Genomic DNA, 18553 nt, shown 5'->3' with positions numbered 1-18553 from the left:
CCCACAAGCCACATATCTGTTGGTGCTGTTTTCCACACTTTGCTTTGAGGATTTGATCCCTTTTAAGGTTGCCAGAATTTCCTTCCTAAGATATGGAGAGTCAACGGCTTCATTCCTTACTGTTGGGAAATACAACACCTAGCCAACAGGAGGAGGCAAAGACACCCCAGCCAAAGGCTTAAATATCCTTCCCACTTCCTCATTACCCCAGTCATTCTTTGCCTTTCGTCACGTTGGGAGGTGGCAGAGAAGTGTCAGAAGATTCGGAGAGTCCTGAAAAATGGTATCTGCCCTTCGAAATAGAACTGGAGCGTTAAGTAGTCATGTCAACCTCTCAGTGAGTATTGATGAAAGTTATTCTGGTGATGCAGGGCAAGTTTTTCTGCGAAACCATCCAGACTACTGCTAACGGCTCCTAAGCAATCAGTGTTGACGAGTTTCACTGCCTGCTTTTTCTCACTCATGAGAGGCTGTGTTCTGTTCCACAGCATGGATCCTGGAGGTAAGATTGTTTCAATTTTTACACATAAAACGCTTAAACAGGGTCACAGTGTGACTCCTTTATACCTTGATAGAAACCAGGGTTAATATCCTCTAAATGGGGTTTATTGAACAGTTGGGGTTAATTAATCAGTGTATTAATTATTTACATGCTGCTTTGTGTGATTTTTTTCCTGTGCTGATAGACTGTGTGTTTTTGGCTGGAACAGGTTTCACTTTTAAATTTCACTTTCGTTTTTGAAAGTGTTGCACAGCTCCTATTACTTGCTGTTCTTGTAATAACAGGGGAAGTACTCTGATTTATTTCCTTCATTCCGGCTGATACTTGAACCTGAGGAAAGACTGTCTGGGTCTAGGAGGTGGTGAGTGCCCCAGCCATTGGGAGTATAAATGTGCAGTTTTCTATAATAAAAAAACATTTTTATTTGTGTCCTTATGTGGGTATAACCTGAGCTAAGGAGGACTCTGACATGTTAGAAGGTGCTCCTTCTGTACTAAATCATACCTGTTTATATTGTGAGGAGGCGTGCTTTTCCCGCCCACTCAATTATGTTCCACATGCCTTAACACTGTTATAAAGTCTAAGAAGGGAGACAAGCCTGCTAAGGCTCTTAGTCCTTCTGAGCTTTCAGGACTCTGCATACCTGTGAGATTACTACCCTTGCTACATTATCCACTCCACATGCAGTTCCCCATAGCACATCTAATCCTCCATCCGGAGGGTGCCTTCTTCCTGTTGACTTTTCCGCACAGTTACAAACGGCGTTGTCTGCGGCCCTCAGTGCATTACCTCGCTCTAACAAATGCAAGAGAAAGATTAAACAAAGCTCTCCTGACCCGGAGTCATCTAAATATTTATTAGACTTAGCTATTATGTCCCAGTTATCTGATGATGAGTTAACCTCTGTAGCTTCAGAGGGTGAACTTTCTGGGTCGGAGTCCTTAGCGTCTAAGCCTCCTGCTGCTGAGGAACCGTCCTTTCAATTATTTTAAATTGAGCACTTGCGTTTTTTATTAAAGGAGGTTCTGTCTACGTTAGAGGTTCCAGAGGCCGCGCTGCCTGAAGAACCTATAATACCTAAATTTGACAGAGTTTACGAAGACAGGAAAGTTCCTTTGACTTTTCCTGTGCCAGTTAAGATGGCGAACATTATTAAGAACGAATGGGAAAGAATTGGTTCTTCCTTTTCCCCCTCGTCTACTTTTAAAAAAGTTGTTCCTGGTCCCGGACTCTCAACTGGATTTGTGGTGCTCCATTCCTAAGGTGGATGGTGCTATCTCTACACTTGCTAAATGTACTACTATACCTCTTGAGGATAGTTCTTCGTTCTGAGAGCCGATGGATAAGAAAATGGAAACCTTTCTGAGAAAGATGTTTCAACATACGGGATTTTTGTTTCAACTGGCGGCTGCAGTTGCCGGAGCGGCTACCTGGTGCGACTTTGTCAGAAATCATTGAGGTGGAGTCTCCCCTCGAGAATATTCAAGACTGAATTAAAGCTCTGAGAATTGCTAATTCTTTTATCAGTGATGCAAACATGCAAATTATTTGCCTTAATGCAAAGGCCTCTGCCTTTGCGATCCTAGCCCGCCGGGTGCTCTGGTTGAAGTCTTGGTCTGTGGATATGACTTCTAAGTCCAGACTTTATTTGGTCCAGGCCTGGACTCCATTTTTTTCTACGGTTACTGGATGCAAGGGTGCCTTCCTACCGCAAGATAAGATGACCAAGTCTAAGGGATGACAGTCTTCTAATTTTTTTTCTGACAAATTCCAACGACAACAATCCTCCTCCAAGCCTGAGCAACTCAAGAGTACTTGGAAGCCGGCTCAGTTCTGGATTAAATCCAAGCAGAATAAGAAGCCAGCCGAAAACAAATCGTCATGAAGGGGTGGCCCCTGATCCGGGATCTCATTGTGTAGGGGCAGACTTTCTCTTTTTTCAGACGTCTGGTTCAAGGACGTACAGGATCCTTGGGTCCTGGAGGTGGTATCTCAGGGATACAAGATAGGCTTCAAATCTCATCCGCCATGGGGCAGATACCTTCCCTTAAATCTGTTTACCAGACCAGAAAAGAGGGATGCCTTTCTAGGGTGCATTTGGGATCTATCCTCCTTAGGAGTTGTGGTCCCGGTGCCTATCGAAAAAAGAGGTATGGGGTTTTATTCAAACCTTTTCGTGGTCCCAAAGAAGGAGGGAAGTTTCCGCCCAATTCTGGACCTAAAGTGCTTAAACAAATTTCTCAGTGTCCCTTCCTTCAAGATGGAGACGATAAGGTCCATCCTTCCTTTAATTCAGGAAGGCCAGTTTATGACCACTATAGATCTGAATGACGCTTACCTTCATGTTCCAATCTACAGGGAACACTTTCAGTTCCTGAGGTTTGCATTTTTGGACCAGGACTTCCAGTTCATTGCCCTTGAAGAATCTTTACGAAGGTTCTAGGGGCTCTTCTATCCGTTGCCAGAACTCAGGGAATCGCAGTATCCCCATACTTGGACGATATTCTGGTGCAAGCGCCATCCTTTCGTCTTGCGGAAGAATTCTCGGAGTCCCTTCTCAGTCTTCTTCGATCACATGGATGGAAGATAAACTTGAAAAATAGTTCTCTTATGCCAAGTATCAGGGTGGAATTCCTGGGTACTATAATAGACTCTATATCCATGAGGATATTTCTAACAGACCAGAGACGTTGCAAGCTAACTTCGGCATGTCTTGCCCTCCGGACCTCCTTGAGTCCTTCTGTGGCTCAGTGTATGGAGGTGATTGGTCTCATGGTGTCCTGTATGGACATCATTCCTTTTGCCAGGTTCCGTCTAAGACCTTTACAACTGTGCTTGCTAAGGCAGTGGAACGGCGATCATTCAGATCTGTCTCAACAGATTGTATTAGACAGCCGGTCGAGAGAATAGCTCTGTTGGTGGCTCTGTCCAGATCATCTGTCCCAATTGACATGCTTCTTAAGACCATCCTGGGAGATTGTGAATACGGACGCAAGCCTATCTGAATAGGGAGCTGTTTGGGGTGCCAGGAAGGCACAAGGGTTGTGGACTCAGGAGGAGTCCTCCCTCCCGATCAATATTTTGGAACTACGGGCAATCTTCAAGGCCTTGAAGGCTTTGGCTACTTCACTTCTGGTTTTGTCCAAGTTTATCAGATTCCAATCGGTTAATATAACCTCTGTGGCTTATATTAACCATCGGGGGGAACAAGAAGTTCCTTGGCGATGAAGGAAGTATCTCAGATTCTGGAGTGGGTGGAGGCCCACAGCTGTTCGCTGTCAGCGATCCACATTCCGGGTGTGGACAACTGAGAGGCGGATTTTCTCAGCAGGCAATCCTTCTGTCCAGGGAAATGGTCTCCATCTCGAGGTGTTTGCAGAGATATGCAGCAAGTGGGGGATGCCAGAGATAGATCTCATGGCGTCCCGTCTCAATACCGAGTTACCCAGGTACGGGTCGAGATCGAGGGATCCCCAAGCGGATTTAATAGATGCACTAGCAGTGCCATGGAGGTTCAAACTTGTATATCTTTTTCCTCCATTACCGCTTCTTCCTCGAGTGGTGGCCCGCATCAAGCAGGAGCGGGTATCAGTAATCCTGATTGCTTCATCATGGCTGCTAGTTCCCTGAAGGGACAGATATCGGCCCTGTCGGTGTTACTGCACAAAATATTGGCTGATCTTCCAGACATGCAGTCCTTTGTTAAGACTCTGATTAGGATCAGACCTGTGTTTAAATCTGGGGTTCCTCCTTGGAGCCTAAATCTTGTTCTTTTGGGTTTTACAACAGGTCTCATTTGATCCTCTGCAGTCCGTTGACATTAAATTGATATCTTGGAAGGTTCTCTTTTTATTGGCTATTGCCTCTGCGCGCAGAGTTTCTGAGATCTCTGCTTTGCAATGTGAACCCCTGTACTAAATTAGGTTTTCTTCCTAAGGTTGTGTCAGATCGCAACATAAACCAGGAGATTATGGTTCCTTCCGGGAGAAGTTTTGCAGGCTGTGTTGCCCTCAGAATAGGGTCCGCCTCTTCCTTTTTGTTCCCTCCCATTATTCATTAAGTGTCCTCTGGAGCTTGGGTATAGTTTTCCCAACAACAAGGAATGAAGCCGTGGACTCTCCCTATCTTAGAAAGGAAAACATAATTTATGCTTACCAGATAAATTCCTTTCCTTCTGGATAGGGAGAGTCCACAGCCCCCGGCCGTTCTTTCTTGTCTATGGACGGTCCCCTATTATTTATTTTATTCTTCTGGCATCATTTATACCCTAATGTTTCTCCTACTTTTCGTTGTTCCCTTGGCAGAATGACTGGGGTAATGAGGAAGTGGGAGGGATATTTAAAGGGACACTGTACCCAAATTTTTTCTTTTGTAATTCATAAAGAGCATGCAATTTTAAGCAACTTTCTAATTTACTCCTATTATCAATTTTTCTTCTTTCTCTTGCTATCATTATTTGAAAAAGAAGGCATCTAAGGTTTTTTTTGGTTTCAGTACTCTGGACAGCACTTTTTTATTGGTGGATGGATTTATCCACCAATCAGCAAGTACAACCCAGGTTGTTCACCAAAAATGGGCCGGCATCTAAACTTACATTCTTGCATTTCAAATAAAGATACCAAGAGAATTAAGAAAATTTGATAATAGGAGTAAATTAGAAAGTTGCTTAAAATGTCATGCTCAATCTGAATCACGAAAGAAAATTTTTGGGTACAGTGTCCCTTTAAGCCTTTGGCTAGGATGTCTTTGCCTCCTTCTGGTGGCCAGGTGTTGTATTTCCCAACAGTAAGGAATGAAGCCGTGGACTCTCCCTATCCGGAAGGAAAGGAATTTAATAAATTGTTTTTAGCTTTTCTCTAGGATAGACTGGAAAAGGGTTTATCTGCTAGTTCCCTGAAGGGACCGATATCGGCCCTGTCGGTGTTACTGCACAAAAGATTGGCCGAGCCTCCGGATGTGCAGTCCTTTGTTAAAGGGACACTGAAGCCAAATTTTTTCTTTCATGAATCAGATAGAGCATGCAATTTTAAGCAACTTTCTAATTTACTCCTATTATCACATTTTCTTTATTCTCTTTGTATCTTTATTTGAAAAGCAAGAATGTAAGTTTAGATGCCGGCCCATTTTTGGTGAACAACCTCGGTTGTTCTTGCTGGTTGGTGGATTAATTTAACCGACCAATAAACAAGTGCTATCCATGGTTCTGAACTAAAAAATAGCTTAGATGCCTTCTTTTTCAAATAAAGATAGCAAGAGAGCGAAGAACAATTTTATAATAGGAGTAAATTAGAAAGTTGCTTTAAATTGCATGATCTATCTGAATCATGAAAGACAAAATTTGGGTTCAGTGTCCCTTTAAGGCTCTGGCTAGGATCAGACCTGTGTTTAGATCTGGGGCTACGCCTTGGAGTCTCAATCTTGTTCTTAGTGTTTTGAAGCAGGCTCCGTTTGAGCCTATGCATACTGTTGACATTAAACTGTTATCTTGGAAGGTTCTTTTTTTTGTTGGCTATTGACCCCCCTTATCTTTTTTTTCATGCTGATAATGCTGTTTTTATGCACAAAACTAGGGTTCCTCCCTAAGGTGGTGTTGAATCGTAACATTAATCAAGAAATTGACCTAATCCTTCTTAAGTGAAGGAACGTTTGCTTAACAATCTAGATGTGGCTCGTGCCTTGAAGTTCTATCTTTAGGCTACTAAGGAATTCAGACAATCTTCCTCTTTGTTTGTCATCTATACGGGGAAGAGTAAGGGGCAGAAGGCTACTACGACTTCCCTATCTTTCTGCTTATGAGACAACGGGACAACAGCCTCCTGAGAGGATAACGGCTCATTCCTCTAGAGCGGTGGCTTCCTCTTGGGCTTTTAATAACGAAGTCTCAATGGATCAGATTTGTAAGGCAGCTACCTGGTCCTCCTTACACACTCTTTTTCTAAATTTTACAAGTTTGATGTGTTTGCTTCGGCTGTGGTGCCCTCAGAATAGGATCCGCCTCTTTTTTTCTGTTCCCTCCCGTTATTCATTCAGTGTCCTCTGTAGCTTGGGTATAGTTTTCCCAACAGTAAGCTATGAAGTCTTGGACTCTCCCTGCCTTATGGAAGGAAAACATAATTTATGCTTACCAGATAAATTCCTTTCCTTCCTGGCAGGGAAAGTCCACGACCCCGCCCGTAATTTATGTTTTTGATGTATTATGATCTTTTGTATTTCAGAGTTAATAGGTCCCTAAACAAAATTAAATACATAAAAAGTAAATATATTGGTAAAAAAAATTAAAGATAACATTTTGCCATTTTCAATGTAATTAAGGTAACTTTTTTTTTTTTTTAAGCTTATGGTATACTAGGATAAGCAGCACACTTGTGTAATTTTATTTTTTTAAATTTGTTTTTGTACTTGTGCATTTTTAATCATGTAAGATAAATGGTGGTGACGTGGAAGTGGGAAAAGAGTGTCCATAGAGACTTGTTTCCTTCAGGAGAGATACATACCGAGTGCTTTGCAGAGTTGTAATTTTACTATAACATGTTTCTACTTTCTTTTGACAGTGGAAAGCCCATGATGGGATTATTTTAAAAGTTGACTGGAATTCTGTCAATGATCGTATTTTATCAGCCGGAGAGGACTGTAAATTTAAGGTAATTCCCTTTGTTACAATCACACAGATATCCTCATTAAATATTATGTAAAACCCACCACTTTTATCTATAATAACACAAACACTTATAAAAAGTTAATGGCTGCTTTAATTTGACTTACTCTTTATGAATGATCCTATTTTATTGCCTGTAAAACTTTTATCAAGGAAATTCAGGATTTTTAATTTTTTTTATAGAAAGCGTTAAATACAGATTTGTTGTGTGTTAATCGTTTTTTAGTTGAACCCATATGAGAGGTGAACCAGCATATGCTGCATTGCTAAATTCTTGCCACAGCAACGTTCTGAAATGCTCATGTTGTAACTGTGTTAAACAAATCTGTATTTTAAAAAATTCATTGTCCTTCTGTAAATAACTCAATTTTAATAAGTAAAATAAAACAAAAACTGGAAATCACAGAACAGTATATCAAACACAGACATATAAATAATAAACAAAAATAACTGTTACACTGTGCAAGAGAAACAGCAAACTTTCTCACAGAGAAAAAGAAATCGGATTTAGAACACCCAGTTTCAATTTAGCTGATATTAAGCCAATTTGTATCAGTTAATTCATGTTATTCCCCCATACCACTAATAATTCTGCATAAGGGAGGCACAACGTTGGCTATGTAAACTTTGTGAATATTGAAAAAAAAAAAAATTGTACCAGAGCTACCTGAACTATTTGTGTTTTTAAATTAATCAAAAGTAAATGGTACCTTTTTTATTATAGAAGCACAGGATATATCTGTGGGTGTTTCAGGGTATGTATATTATTATATTGTGTCAAACTCATTTCACCCCGTGCAGCTCAATGCAATTAACAGACAACCTCCTGCAGAAATTTGTCATTTTTCTCATGTTGGCTTTGGAGTTTACTAACTTCTCTAATAATTTCAATATGATGTGTCTTATTCTGCAAAACAAACAGTGTGGCGCCACATAAGGTATCCTGTTCACATAAGACACTCCCAAACGGATGTAGTCATGTCTATGGACAATATATATTGATTGGCTGTTTCATCAGGCAAATATTTGCTTCAGGGTAAAAGAAAAACACTGTAAAGCTTTTTATTCAGCACATTTTATGCTGTATGGATATTTTAATACAATCATTTTAATAATTATATTATTTGGATTTGATTGGAGTGAGTTATTTTGGGTTACTTTGATGTTCCAGCCTGCTTACAGACACCATTGTTTTTATGTCCATATACGCTTGAGTACTTTTGATTTGGGAGTGTTTGGAAGGACACCATCTTTTATGCACAAGCTGCGCAATGTATCGCCCAACTTTTTGTTTCACAGAAGGAGTACTATCGGTTTTAGCCTTTGGTCCTGGGTAACAACGGAAGAGTGAATAGCATTTGTATATCTGCGACTGGGATTCAAGAAATCTATTTTGGCAACCTCTTGTGATTTTTGGACTGTATCGTCTTGACATCAAATTAGTGTTTTATTGCAAAATTGATATTGTTCTTGTGCCGTTCATTTTTCTTTTGTATTTCTGGTTTGCTCATAGTTTCAACTCATCATTGTGAATACAGTGCCCTATGTGCCCCTTCTTTCATTTGTTATAGAGCATTTCTGTTTAGTCTATTACATTAATGTTAATGTAAATACTCCAAATTCTGGTTATTTAATGATGTGCTAAATAACTTTTTATTTATAAAAAATGTGTACTTTCAAGGTATGACTTTAGGTGCACTTTAGTCCTATCTATTTTTATTGATATATTTATATTAAATAACCATCAGATCACTTGTTGTTATCAGTGTTGTCACTATGGTTATTTAATGACTATGCAACCCAAACAACATTCCTGAATTGGAAAGTTGTGTAACATGTCATGCTAAATCCAGTTTATCTAAGTTTAAGTTTGACTTTACTGTCCCTTCATATCTGACTTGGGACCACTTGTGGATGGCTTTCTTATTTTATTTTTTGCATCATGTGTACGATATGCCCAAATATGGCATTTCTTGGAAGTGCATACAGACTACACTACACACATGTCTTAACACAATACATTCCAATAAAATATCTGTTCAATGAAACTGCTGTGTGAAATTGGCACCCATGTAGTTAAATAGTGAATACAAATATACCATTTGTTTGTGCCGATTTTCGTTTCTGAGAAAAATATATTATATATATATATATATATATATATATATATGTAGATATATATATATATATATATATATATATATATATATATATATATATATATATATATATATATATATATATATACTGTAGATATACCATTTGTTTGTGCCACATAAACATGTATGCCAGTTTCCTTCAGAGATATTGCACATTATATTTTAGCCCATGTGAGCTCAATCTCTGCCCACTTTCCACCCCATGTAATTAAATAATAATTCCCGCCGATGCGGAACATCCTTCTTCCCCGACGGACTAACGACGAATGAAGATTCCTTTAAGGGACGTCATCCAATCGGAATTAAGGTAGAAAAAAATCTGATTGGCTGATGCAATCAGCCAATCAGATTGAAGTTCAATCCAATTGGCTGATCCAATCAGCCAATCGTATTGAACTCGCATTCTATCAGCCAAACGGAATTGAAGGGACGCCATCTTGGATGACGTCCCGTAAAGGAACCTTCATTCGTCGTTAGTCCGTTGGGGAAGAAGGATGTTCCGCGTCGGCGTGATGAAGATGGATCCGGAAGAAAGAAGATAGAAGATGCCGCTTGGAAGAAGACATCGCCCGGATGGAAGCCCTCTTCTTTGCCGATTGGATCAAGACTTCGCCCGGATGGAGGACCTCTTCTTTGCCGCTTGGATCAAGACTTGTACCGGATGGACTTTTGTATTTTAGAATAGGGTAGGGAATTTTTTTTTTGGGGGGCTTTTTTATTTTATTAGGGGGCTTAGATTAGGTTAATTAGTTTAAACTGCTTGTAATTCTTTTTTATTTTTTGTAATTTAGTGTTGTTTTTGTATTATAGAATAGTTTATTTAATTGTAGGTAATTTATTTAATTAATTTAATGATAGTGTAGTGTTAGGTTTAATTGTAACTTAGGTTAGGATTTATTTTACAGGTAATTTTGTAATTATTTTAACTAGGTAGCTATTAAATAGTTCTTAACTATTTAATAGCTATTGTACCTAGTTAAAATAAATACAAAGATGCCTGTAAAATAAATATAAATCCAAAAATATCTACAATATAACTGTTAGTTATATTGTAGCTATATTAGGGTTTATTTTATAGGTAAGTATTTAGTTTTAAATAGGAATAATTTAGTTAATTTTAGGAATATTATTTTGTATAATTTAAATTATATTTATGTTAGGGGGGGTTAGGGTTTGAGTTAGGTTTAGGAATTAATACATTTAATATAGTAGCGGTGACGGTGCGGGCGGGAGATTAGGGGTTAATAATTGTAGGTAGGTGGCGGCGATGTTCGGGAGGGCAGATTAGGGGTTAATATAATTTATTATAGTGTTTGCGAGGCGGCGAGGTCCGGTCGGCAGATTAGGGGTTAATAAGTGTAGTTAGGTGGCGGCGACGTGGGGGGGCAGATTAGGGGTTAATAAATATAATATAGGGGTCGGCGATGTTAGGTGCAGCAGATTAGGGGTTCATAGTGATAATGTAGGTGGCGGCGGTGTCTGGTCGGCAGATTAGGGGTTAAAAAATGTTATTACAGTGGCGGCGATGTGGGGGGTCCTCGGTTTAGGGGTACATAGGTAGTTTATGGGTGTTAGTTTACTTTAGAGCACAGTAGTTAAGAGCTTTATATTCCGGCGTTAGCCCATAAAGCTCTTAACTACTGACTTTTTTTGTTGTTAGGAGTCTTGTCGGTAGAGGCTCTACCGCTCACTTCTCCCAAGACTCCAAATACCAGCGTTAGGCAGATCCCATTGAAAAGATAGGATACGCAATTGGCGTAAGGGGATCTGCGGTAACCTGGAATCGCGGTAGGGAAGTGAGCGGTAGACCTGTACCAGCGGGCGGCCAAAAGCAGCGTTAGGAGCCCTTAACGCTGCTTTTGATGGCTAACGCAGAACTCTAAATCTAGGTGATTGTTATTATATTGTAAAAAACTAAAAAATATATACAGGTACAAACCCCAAATCCATAATTCCAAAATCCAAACTTTTTAATAAATATTAACTCACAATCTTTTGATTTTTTTAAAAAAAATTTTTGTGTTCAAAAATACAAATAATAGTCTACATTTATTTAAAACAACTACTATAAACTTTCTGATTACAGTACTTTACTGATGGTACTATGTATACAAAAGTATTAAAAATGATATAAAACTTCCTTTAGGCTGCATGTATAATTTGTATAATGACATGTAAATATTGTCGAAATGACATAAAACATTGTTTACACTTGGTTCCATCCCCTCTCTAAACTGGATTTTGGAATATTAGCCTCTGCAAACTGGGGCAAACTATTCCCAAGCAGTTAGGATAAAGGGTTTTCTACCTGTGTACGATTTCTTTCTGCTGATTTTAGCCGGAATAATAAACATTTGTGCTGGTTTCATTTCAGAAATATTGCACATTATATTTTAGTCCTTGTTACCTCAATCCCGTCCACTTTCGACCCTATGTAATCAAAAAATGAATACAGTTATACTATTCATTTGTGCCTCAAAATGTTTGTGCTGGTTTCTTTCCCGAGATATTGCATATTATATTTTAGTCCATGTGACCTCAATCTCCTCCCACTTTCCACTCCATTTAAGTAAATTGTAAAAAGAAATATACCATTTGTTCGTGCAGAATTGTTCCATTAAAATAAACATTCCTGCCAGTTTCGTCTCAGAGATATTGCACATTATATTTTAGCCCATGTGACTTCAATCTCCACGCACTTTCCACCCCATGTAATTAAATGATCAAATAAAATATGCCATTTGTGCCAGTTTTGCTTCAGAGGTATTGCACATTTTATTTTTAGCCCACTTTTCACCCTATGTAATTTAAATACAATTATAGAAATCTAACATTTGTTTGTGCTGCAAAGATGAAAATTTGTGCTCAATCTTCTCCCACTTTTCACGGTTTGCACCTCATGTAATTAAATAAAAAGTTAAGACATAATTGGTTTGTGTTGATTTGCACCAGAAATATGAACATTTGTGCTGGTTTGCTTTTGGAGATACTTTATTCCATGTGAACTTAGTCTCCACCTACTTTGCCTCCCATGTAATTAAATCATAAATGAGAATATACCATTTTGTTTTGCTCTGATTTGTGCTGGAAAAACAAATGTTTGTGCCAGTTTGGTTCCTGAGATATTATTATATTTTAGCCCATATGACCTCAATTTCCACCCACTATGGCAAACTATGTAATTAAAGGGATATGAAACCCCAAAAATTCCTTTTGTGATTCAGAGCATAACATTTTTTTAAAAAGTTTCTAATTTACTTATATTATCAAATTTGCATCGTTTCCATGATATTCTGGAGCACTACATGGCAGGAAATAGTGCTGCCATCTAGTGCTCTTGCACATTGATAACATTCTTTCTTACAAAACTCAGAGCCCTTTAACCCCTCCCACCTTTACTGGAAACTAGTCTTGGCTTTGCCTTAGCATGAGGAAGGTGAAAAAAGAAGGTGCTCCAGATGTTTATGAAAAGGGTTCTCAGACCAATTTGAGGCCCAGTTTTCCCCTCAGAGAGCAACCGTCTACTCTAGACAAAAGAATGTCCTTGGAGTATGGGTAGTGTCACAATAACACACCCTATGTGAGTTAGTTGCAGGCTAGCCACAGGTGTTGCAGGGACTGATTCCTATCCTCCTCCAGTCATTTCAGCGTTATACTTCATACATATACATATACACATACACACACACACACATATATATATATATATATATATATATATATATATATATATATATATATATATATATATATATATATACATATACATATACATACACACTCCACCAGGAGTAGGCAAAGAAACCCCAAACCGTTAACTATCACTCCTACTTCCCCTTCCCTCCCAGTAGTTCTATGCCTCATCATGGAGGTAGGCAGGGCCGGCTCAACCATGGGACCAAGTGGGTCCAAGGGACCCAGGCAGCACTTGACAAGGGGCAGCACTTCTGTGACTTAGTCAGTCACTGTCAGACCCAGACCATTATGCACAAAGACACAGAATCAGTAAGGGGTGACATTAAAGGTGGGACAAGTGCACCTCTGCCCTAACTTCTTCCCACTTATTGCACAATTGTGAATAAGCATTGGTTGCATGCAGGTAGGCAGGCTTAGTAAGGACAGCGGCCAGGCTAGTAGGTTGATATGCTAATCAGTAATGTTACTACTGGGGGGGCATCATTGCATTTTGGGACCCAGGCAGCACAATTTCTTGAGCCGGCCCTGGAGGTAGGCAGAGATTAGAGGTGCTCCGCAGGATCAAAGTTTTTACTATACCCTCAATGAAGTTATTTATTGGTTGGCAGACTGCAGGGTGGAAGTCTCACATTTTAGTGGGTAACAACCTTTGGCATTTTTACTTTCACTACCCTTTCCTTAGAGGATATGAGGCAGTTGCAGGGGACACTCAGGGAACTTTTCATTCCGCAGTTGTACTGGGTCTGATGTCTTTATAATACCCCTTTGCAGACCCGCCGGATTTTTATTCAGAAGTGGAGGTTTGGGCATTCATTTGTTGTGGTCCTGCGTCGGTTAGGGTTAACCTTTCTTCCTGCCGCTGGACTGTTTTTTCATGCACTCAGCCCACTCTCTATGGGCCTGCATTTTGCCCTAGGTGCGCAACATGGGTGACCGCTAGAGACGCCTCAGAACAAAGCAGTCATTTACACAGAAGGTAAGGTCCCGGCTGGAGGTGGAAAAACATCTCATAAAGGAGTGCTCACATATTGAGTGTTTCGGCATCTAACTTATCTTGTGATTGCCTTTTTAATGTGGGAACAAGCTATCGGGGACTAAATCCTATACACAGACTTATGAAGCACGTTTTGTTTTTTCTGACTTCCTCTTGCATAATTGAATAGTTGGTGGGTAATTGAGACAGGGGACTTAGGACACTCCTGAGATGTTATTTGATTACAATCAAGACATGCTTGTAAACGGCACAAGGGCTGTCCACCTGCACAGTTATGCAGTTCTTGTGTAGCATTGTCCTTTATCGCTTCTTGGAACCCCTATTTTTCTTACCTATTCTCATTACCAACATAGTCTTCCTCCCCTACAGTATCCTCCCAGATACCAATATCGCTAATCAGCAGAACCTAGCTATAAGTCAGTCTAAATAAGTTTACTTCCACATGATTTGACTAGTCAAGTATTTTGTCATTATGTAACACACAGAGTCTGCTACCGTTGCTTTACTCTAAGTATATGCGTAATGTACTTAAGACTAATATTTTTCCTAATAATTAGAGATATCATGGAAATTTCCGATGTTGGTACTGAGGCTACTGCATTTTATCTATGCTAGGTCCTGTAAGATACTTGGTAGTCGATTTTATAAGCAGTCATTTCTGTAATTTAGTGTGATTACAATAATGGTGATATGACTAAGACATATGGTCTGTTAATAGTTCAATATTTTACTGTTCAGTGGTTTATTGCATCTCATTTACATATAAAATGGAGCCCGGATATCTCAGTAGAGCATCAGACTTTTAATTTAAGGCTTCAAATTCCTGTTTAGGCGAGCTCTTTTTGCACCATTCCTAATGACAGAGACCTGATATATGCTCTCAATTTATTTAAATCTTTTATTACAGATTTTGAGTATGCAGCTGTATCTGCTTTGACGCTGTAAGACAATTTTAGTATATACCACAGTATTTGCTAAAGTTTTATATTGCAATTCTAGTGTTCTTTGTAATATCTGATTTAATTGTATGTCACTGTTCTAGTTTATAAAAGTTCTGAATATCTCAGTAGGTAGCATACTGATCTAAGAACCAGGAGTCAAAGGTTCAAATCCAGAACAGAAACTCTGCTCCGCAATCTCTCACTTAACCTGATGTGGGTATTATATATAATAATAATAATACAATTATTTGTTTTTCAAAAGACCAGGGTATCTACTTAAAGATTGTAGTGTAGTTAAAGTATCTACTGCTTTGGCGGCGTATATACGTTTTTGCATGCCTAGGATATACTGCATAATGAATTATATATGACCTTGCAGGACTAGTGTACCCTCAATATCTGTGCAAGCTTGATATTGCAGTGCCCTGCAGCATCTACTAGAATATTACAGTGTAAATCTGTTTTTTTTTGTAGAACTATAGTATCATTGCTATCCTATTTCATTTTGTTACTGTACAATCTTATACTTTAGTGTAGGTAATACAGCATTTCTCTTATCTTGTGTTCATGTTATTTCTTGACTTGCAATTATATGCTTGTCAGTGTATATACATTCTTGTTATACCAGTCTACTGCATTCTTATTATTTATTACTGTACAATTGTGGGTAGATATGTTCTATATAATGTCTTAAAGGACCAGTAAATACAGTAGATTTGCAAAATCAACACATGCATGATAAAAAGGCAATTCAGTAGCACTAAGTCTGAAATTAATATGAGTAGTATATTTTTTTTCTGTCACATTTTATGGTTATATCCATTTCCATTCCCCCTGTATCATGTGACAGCTATCAGCCAATCACAAATGCATATACGTATATTCTGTGAATTCTTGCACATGCTCAGTATGAGCTGGTGACTCAAAAAGTGTAAATTATAAAAAGACTTACGCATTTTTGTTAATGGAAGCAAATTGGAAACTTGTTTAAAATTGCATGCTCTATCTGAATAATGAAAGTTTAATTTTGACTTGTGTCCCTTTAACCCCTTCACCCAATAAGATGTGTATATATACGTTTTGTAGTACTTTGGCTATCTTACTGCATAACGTATATATACGTCTGAGCTTCAGGAAGCTCCAGCAGTCTCGGCTGTTAAGTTATAGCCAAGAGCTGGAGTTCCTGAGCTCCAGGCATCTGCCTGCATATGGAACCGGAGCAAAGCGCCAATCTGGTCTTCTCTTCATACCTTTTCTAAATGTTATCATTTTAATATTTATGCTTCTTACAAAGCTGCTTTTGGCAGGAAAGTTCTTCAGGCTGCAGTGTCCGACAAATAGTAACTGCCATCTTTTGTCCCGCTCGTCCTTAACATAGACTCTCAGCTTGGGTATTGTATCCCACATGTTATGGACACCTATGGACTTTCATCATTTTATGAAAGAAAACAGAATTTATACTTACAGATAAATTTCTTTCTTTCGGGATGATGAGCCCTAAAGACCAACCTGTATTTTTGCTATATGGGCGACAGTTCATATTTGGTTTCTATCTTGCCTACCTTTTCTGTCTCTCTCCTCTGCTTACATATACATATACTGAGTGGGAGCGGAGGTGGGAGGGATTAAAAAGCTCTTGTGAGGGCATCCCACATGTTGCCCTCTCTTCTGCACTAGTAATAATGATATTAATGGATTTTATTTCAGCATATATTTGCTGCAAACATTTCCTTTGCTTGGTTAGCATTGCCTTTATTTCAAGGTATAGTTTAATCACCTGGTTATGTTTTTCAGTGTTCTCCTTTTTTCCTTTGGTCCACAAACACTTAGCATTTAGAGTTAGATAACAGGAACCTGTTTATGATTCCCTTATTTCATTTCAGCAATATCAATGACTACATAAGTAAGCGTATGTCATTTTTTTTTTGTTTTAGGACAAGTGGAGATTATAACTGTCATTTTCCTGACAACTGTCATTTTTCTTGTATATTGTAAATTAAATTTTCGAAAATAAACCCCACTTAGAACAATTTTATAATAATAAGGTAAACATCTTTAGCAAAACTTGTTTTACTAGCTTACTTGAACAATGGTACAAAAGCTATGTACTTGGCAACCTCAATTTCGCACTTCTTATGTTCTTTATGGTGTTTATAGTGCAATCCATAAGGAGCCTGGAAGCAGTATTAAATCTTAAGGCAGTAAGCTTAGTCATAGGATTTAAACAGGTGTAGAATTATTATATTTGTTATATATATTTTCTTATAAGTTACACAAAGTGCTAAAACATTTTTTTAACAACAAGATTCCTGGACTGACATGTTTAGTTAGAAGTGTCTAAGACATGAAGGTCTACAGTGATTTGTTAAAGTGTACATTAAATAAAATCTATATGTTTTGTGCATGTTTTATTAATTTTATTTTATTTTACTTTATTTCAGCTAAAGTATTGATTTTTTGTTTTTATTTTTTTAATTTCTTTTTTAGAGGAAGAACAAAAAACATCAGTTTGTACATCAGGGAGAACAGAAAAAAGAATATTATAATAATTACCTTTTAGTAGATCAATATAGCAATATTACATACTTGTTTATTCCGTTACCGAGCTGGCAGCATAGCCTGGCCTATAAAGCCTTATAATTCATTATATCAACATACAAAATTAAAAATAAATCTCATTCTAAAATAAAATCAGAATAAGGGAGATGCTACAATGTTATGGTCACAACTAAAGAAAAAAATAACAGAATTAAGCTTACAATAACACATGTTATTGTAACCCTTTGTATTAAACCATATAGGAAATAAGAAGAGTTCTACTGTATTAAAGGGACACTAAGCCCACTTTTTTTTTCTTTCATGATTCAGATAGAGCATGCAATTTTAAGCAACGTTCTAATTTATTCCTATTATCAATTTTTCCTCGCTCTCTTGCTATCTTTATTTAAACACTTGTAAGCCTCAAATAAGTAAGCGCTATCCATGGTGCTGAACCTAAAAGGGGCTGGCTGCTAAGATTTACATTCCTGCTTTTAAATTAAGGATAGCAAGAGAACGAAGAAAAATTGATAGTAGGAGTAAATTAGAAAGTTGATTAAAATGTCATGCTCTATCTGAATCAAGAAAGAAAAAGAATTTGGGTTCAGTGTCCCTTTAACCCCTTAAAGACCAGACCATTTCTTTCATGTAATTAGCAAGAGTCCATGACCTAGTGTCGTATGGGATATACATTCCTACCAGGAGGGGCAAAGTTTCCCAAACCTTAAAATGCCTATAAATACACCCCTCACCACACCCACAATTCAGTTTTACAAACTTTGCCTCCCATGGAGGTGGTAAAGTAAGTTTGTGCTAGATTCTACGTTGATATGCGCTTCGCAGCAGGCTGAAGCCCGGTTTTCCTCTCAGAGTGCAGTGAATGTCAGAGGGATGTGAAGAGAGTATTGCCTATTTGAATACAATGGTCTTCCTCTAGGGGATCTATTTCATAGGTTCTCTGTTATCGGTCGTAGAGATTTCTTCTCCTACCTCCCTTTTCAGATCGACGATATACTCTTATATACCATTACTACTGATTCTCGTTTCAGTACTGGTTTGGCTATCTAC

General features: G+C 38.3%; 1 protein-coding gene across 1 annotated transcript in view; it reads left to right on the top strand.

The window, feature by feature from the left end:
* IFT80 (intraflagellar transport 80) overlaps positions 1-18553 on the top strand; it is a 674979-nt gene that overhangs the window by 148626 nt on the left and 507800 nt on the right. The window contains exon 5 of the mRNA XM_053711799.1: positions 7054-7143. Within this exon, the coding sequence (XP_053567774.1) occupies positions 7054-7143 (90 nt within the window). The remainder of the gene's footprint in view (positions 1-7053; positions 7144-18553) is intronic.

This window comes from Bombina bombina, chromosome 4 (assembly GCF_027579735.1).
Source record: "Bombina bombina isolate aBomBom1 chromosome 4, aBomBom1.pri, whole genome shotgun sequence".
In the NCBI taxonomy this organism is placed as follows: Eukaryota; Metazoa; Chordata; class Amphibia; order Anura; family Bombinatoridae; genus Bombina; species Bombina bombina.
The sequence above is the reverse complement of the archived record's forward strand: the minus strand, read 5'-3'. Positions and strand labels throughout refer to the sequence as shown.